The 4,006-nt window shown below is 48.0% G+C and overlaps 1 protein-coding gene across 1 annotated transcript; it reads left to right on the forward strand.

Annotated features, from left to right (window-relative positions):
• The first annotated feature begins 270 nt into the window (after positions 1-270).
• Positions 271-2,465, forward strand: LOC121404942 (glutamate receptor U1-like). The gene is given in 8 exon segments (XM_041595359.1): positions 271-812; positions 873-1,056; positions 1,115-1,245; positions 1,300-1,470; positions 1,539-1,891; positions 1,894-1,929; positions 1,932-1,998; positions 2,000-2,465. Coding segments are annotated over 8 exon segments (1,950 nt in total).
• Positions 2,466-4,006: the final 1,541 nt, after the last annotated feature.

Here is a 4,006-nt window from a genome sequence, read left to right on the forward strand (position 1 = left end):
TTACAAGACCAATCTTTTATTACGCACATTTAGCAATAATTCCAGCCATTTTCGCCATTCCTTTCTGCGCACTTTTCTTGTCAACCGCACAATTTGCGTGCGTCCCGGATATAGTACATGTATCGCTGATATGATAAATGTGCATAAATTATGCACATGCAGAAGGAGTATGAAACCCTATAAAAACGGCAGACGCGAAAGCAAACACAATCCGCAGAGTGGAAGGAAGCAGAACTGAGCTTCGAGTCAAAGTGAAAGTGGCCATATAAAATGATTAAGTTGCAAGTGAAAGTTATTTCATGGGTTTTTATAATTTTAACAGGATTTTTATGCACGCCACAAATTGAAAGCATAAATACCAATTTCCTTGAGCTGGCAGCCTTCGAGGACTTTCTGCGGTCGCAGCACTTGCAGCAGTCGCTTGTCGTCCGTATGAAAGGAGATGGCGTTGGCGATGGCGATGGCGACGGGGACTGGGATGGCGACTGGCAAATTGAATGCCACCAGAAATTGTTGGCCAACTATCGTGTGCAATTTTATCAGCCAGGAATTTCCCACAATTTCGAGGATCTCATGTACTATGGGGCACCGCGTACAGCGGTTCTGGTGCTAAAATTCGAGCACCGTCTTGTCAAGCAGTGGGTCTACGCGGTGGCCTCTGAGGCGGGATACTTTAACAATTCGCTGGCATGGTTTATGCTGGGCACCAGTCGGGTATCCCAACCAGATGAGGCACAAATTGTGCAGCATTTAGGTGGCTACAAGATGGGAATTGATGCGGATATCACTGTGGCTATGAAGGCCAGAGATAAGTTGGGCGATTAACGAGGTAACTTTATGGGCATGCAGCTAATATTTCGGATAACTTGCAGCACCTCGTGGCGGCTTTATGATGTGTACAAGATTAATCAGCAAGTGCCAAGTGCCCCCCTGATTGTGCAGAGAAAGGGAGAGTGGTCTCCGTCGCAGGGTTACAAGCTGATGGACACCTTTCGTAGCAGCTGGATAATTCGGAGGCGCAACTTTCTCAATGTCACCCTGCGAGGCAGCACAGCGGTACGCATGCACCCTTTTGGGTGGCGGATTCTCTCATCTTTCCACCAAATTCATCCAGCTGACAGAGAAACCTTTGGACTATGACGACATGGAGTACCTGGCCGACGATAAGCAGCTGCTGCAACTGGATCCCATGCAGCGAAAGACTTATCAATTGTTCCGACTCGTCCAGCGGATGTACAATCTCAGGTGGGAGTGGGGGCAGAGTGGTATCCGAGTACGCGCTAATAAGCCAACTTGCAGTTTGGCCATAAGCTTCACGGATAACTGGGGCCAGCAGCTGGCCAACGGCAGCTGGTCGGGTGTGATGGGTCAGATAACCAACGGGGAGGCCGATTTTGCCGTGTGTCCCATTCGCTTTGTCCCGGACAGACAGCACTACGTGCTGTACTCACCCGTTCTCCATATCCAGCCGTGAGCAGATACTTGCTATCCTTCGATTACTTGGGCACCAGCAGTGCTCCAACTCTCTTTTCTTGCAGCATTCACTTTTTGTTTCGCCATCCGCGACACAGTCACATCCGGAACATATTCTTTGAGCCACTAAGCACTCAGGTGTGGTGGTGCGTCCTGTGCCTGATTACATTCAGCACTCTATTGCTGTTGCTTCACATCCGCCATGAGGGGCGCCAGCATGGAAATCTTGTGGAGCGACGAGTGGCCTTTGTGTGGTTCAGCATGCTGGAGACGTATCTGCAGCAGGGTCCGGCCACCGAGCTCTTCCGACTGTTGTCGACCCGTGTGCTGATCAGCTCCAGCTGCATCTTCAGCTACATGTTGCTGCAGTTCTATGGCGCCTTCATTGTGGGTTCCCTGCTCTCAGACAACCCCAGGAGCATGTCAATCTGCGGGCGTTGTACGAGAGCAATCTGGACATGGCATGGAGAATATCACCTATAATTTTGCGGTTTTCGGTAACACCAGTGGGCCGCTGGTTAGAGATGTACACCAAGAAGATCTGTCGATCTGGCCAGAAAAATATTATCAGCTTGGAGCAGGGAGCCGAGCGGATAATAAAGGGTCGTTTTGCATTTCATACGGCCATCGATCGTCTTTATAGGCTGCTCCTCGAGCTGCGCATAGAGGAGCGCGAGTTCTGCGAGCTCCAGGAAATTATGTTCAATCCCCCCTATGCGTCCGCCTCCGTGATGGCCAAGGGCTCGCCCTGGCGCGAACACCTAGCCCATGCCATCCTTCATCTGCGGGCCACTGGCCTGATGCAGTACAATGACCGCTTGTGGTCGGTGAACAAGCCGGACTGTAGCCTCTTCAAGGCCTCCCAGGTGGAGGTGGATCTGGAGCACTTTGCACCGGCTCTCTTTGCCCTAGTGCTGGCCATGATGGCCAGTGCATTGGTGTTTCTGCTGGAGCTGCTGCTCTCCTGGCTGGCTGCCTTCCGGCCACGTTAAGATGGGTGTGGGCGCGATGTCCATTTAAGTAATCAGGCTTGCAGGAGGAGACTTGTCCTAGCACGACATTCGGCTACAAATTTGTGTGTCGCTTTTAATGTTTTCTGCATTTTTAATAATAATAAAAAATTTGTAATAATGTCAGCTTCGGGTACTTGCAGCTATTCCCATTGCTGCTGCTCCGCAACGCAGAACAGCGCAGAAATTAAAAATTCCATTAAACTGCAAACACTTGCATGTACTCTCCCGCCACCACCACCATTCCCATTACCCTTTTTCTTTCACCCATTTCCCTTTGGTATGGGGTGGGGGTCAAGCCAAGTTGTCTACACGAAGCGAGCTCTTCATTTAGACTTAATTATGAAGGACCCTAGCATGGTGCAGGCGGAAAAGTGCTGGAGGAAAATGTCACTTGTTTTCTATTAACTGACAAGCTTTTAAGGGTTGTGGGGAGGGGAAAGCCCCTGAATTTTCAAGCGCTAACAAGTAGAGGGGTGCCTGTTCACTGCCTCTGCTGCTGCTACTGGTTGAGAGTTGTTCCTAGTATTTATAGCTATAAGATCTGTGAATGCCCATTGTGTTCCACTCTCATGCTATTGCAATATCTTAATAAATACGTCAGCAAATTGTAGCAGTAATCACAAACCTAATTGTAAAGTAATCACATTTATTGCAATTGAATGCGTTGTCGTTGTCGTTATCGTTGTCGTAGTCCCTGCCCCAGCGCTAACCATGAGACGAGCGATGCATGAGAAGCTTCCATCTGACTGTGGTCACGCATAACCTTCAATTAAGTTGTCATAATGTCTGACAGGGCACGGACAATGGACAAGGGACCACGGTTAGGGGACCATGAGACGGTGGACTCCCACTGCAATATAATCACATCTATATGGGTGTAGTTTAGAATGAGATTGTGCAGTCATGACTGGTTCAGCAATTGCAGCACAGTTCGTGAGCGTATAAGACTTTTATAAATCGGTTGATTATAAGGAGTCTCTCCTCCATTGGGGGATAGCTTTTAGCTCTTTACGTGCTGTAGTAGTGCTAATTATTCAAATTAAATATAAGTTTAGAACTAATTTTCTTTTGTTATAAGTCTAAAAATATATAGAGCAACATATATATTATATATCAATTGGATACCACACACACATATAAGGACACTCCCCCCACTCACATACACATGTCAAATTATGCAAATTTACAACATGATTAAGCTCGTTTAGCCGGACTCCCGTCCAAACTCCGTGTAGTAGGCCTTCAATGTCGTCAACGTTGGGGTCTTCGCCTGTGTTTGTTTTGCAATTCAAATGAATTTGCTTCGGATCCGTAGGGGGTTTTGCTCTGGGACTGGGTCTGACACTGGGACTCTCAACAAACCAAACCGCTCACTCCGCTCCATTCCCCCTCGCACATTTTGGCATGTTTGTTTCAATGTTTAGTTGTGTGTGTGTGTGTGTGTGTATTGTGTGTTTGTCTGTCTGTATAGGTCTGGCTGTCGCCCTACCACACTTCCGCTTTGGTTATATAAATTCGTA

This window comes from Drosophila obscura, unplaced genomic scaffold (genome assembly GCF_018151105.1).
Source record: "Drosophila obscura isolate BZ-5 IFL unplaced genomic scaffold, ASM1815110v1 contig_58, whole genome shotgun sequence".
Classification (NCBI taxonomy): Eukaryota; Metazoa; Arthropoda; class Insecta; order Diptera; family Drosophilidae; genus Drosophila; species Drosophila obscura.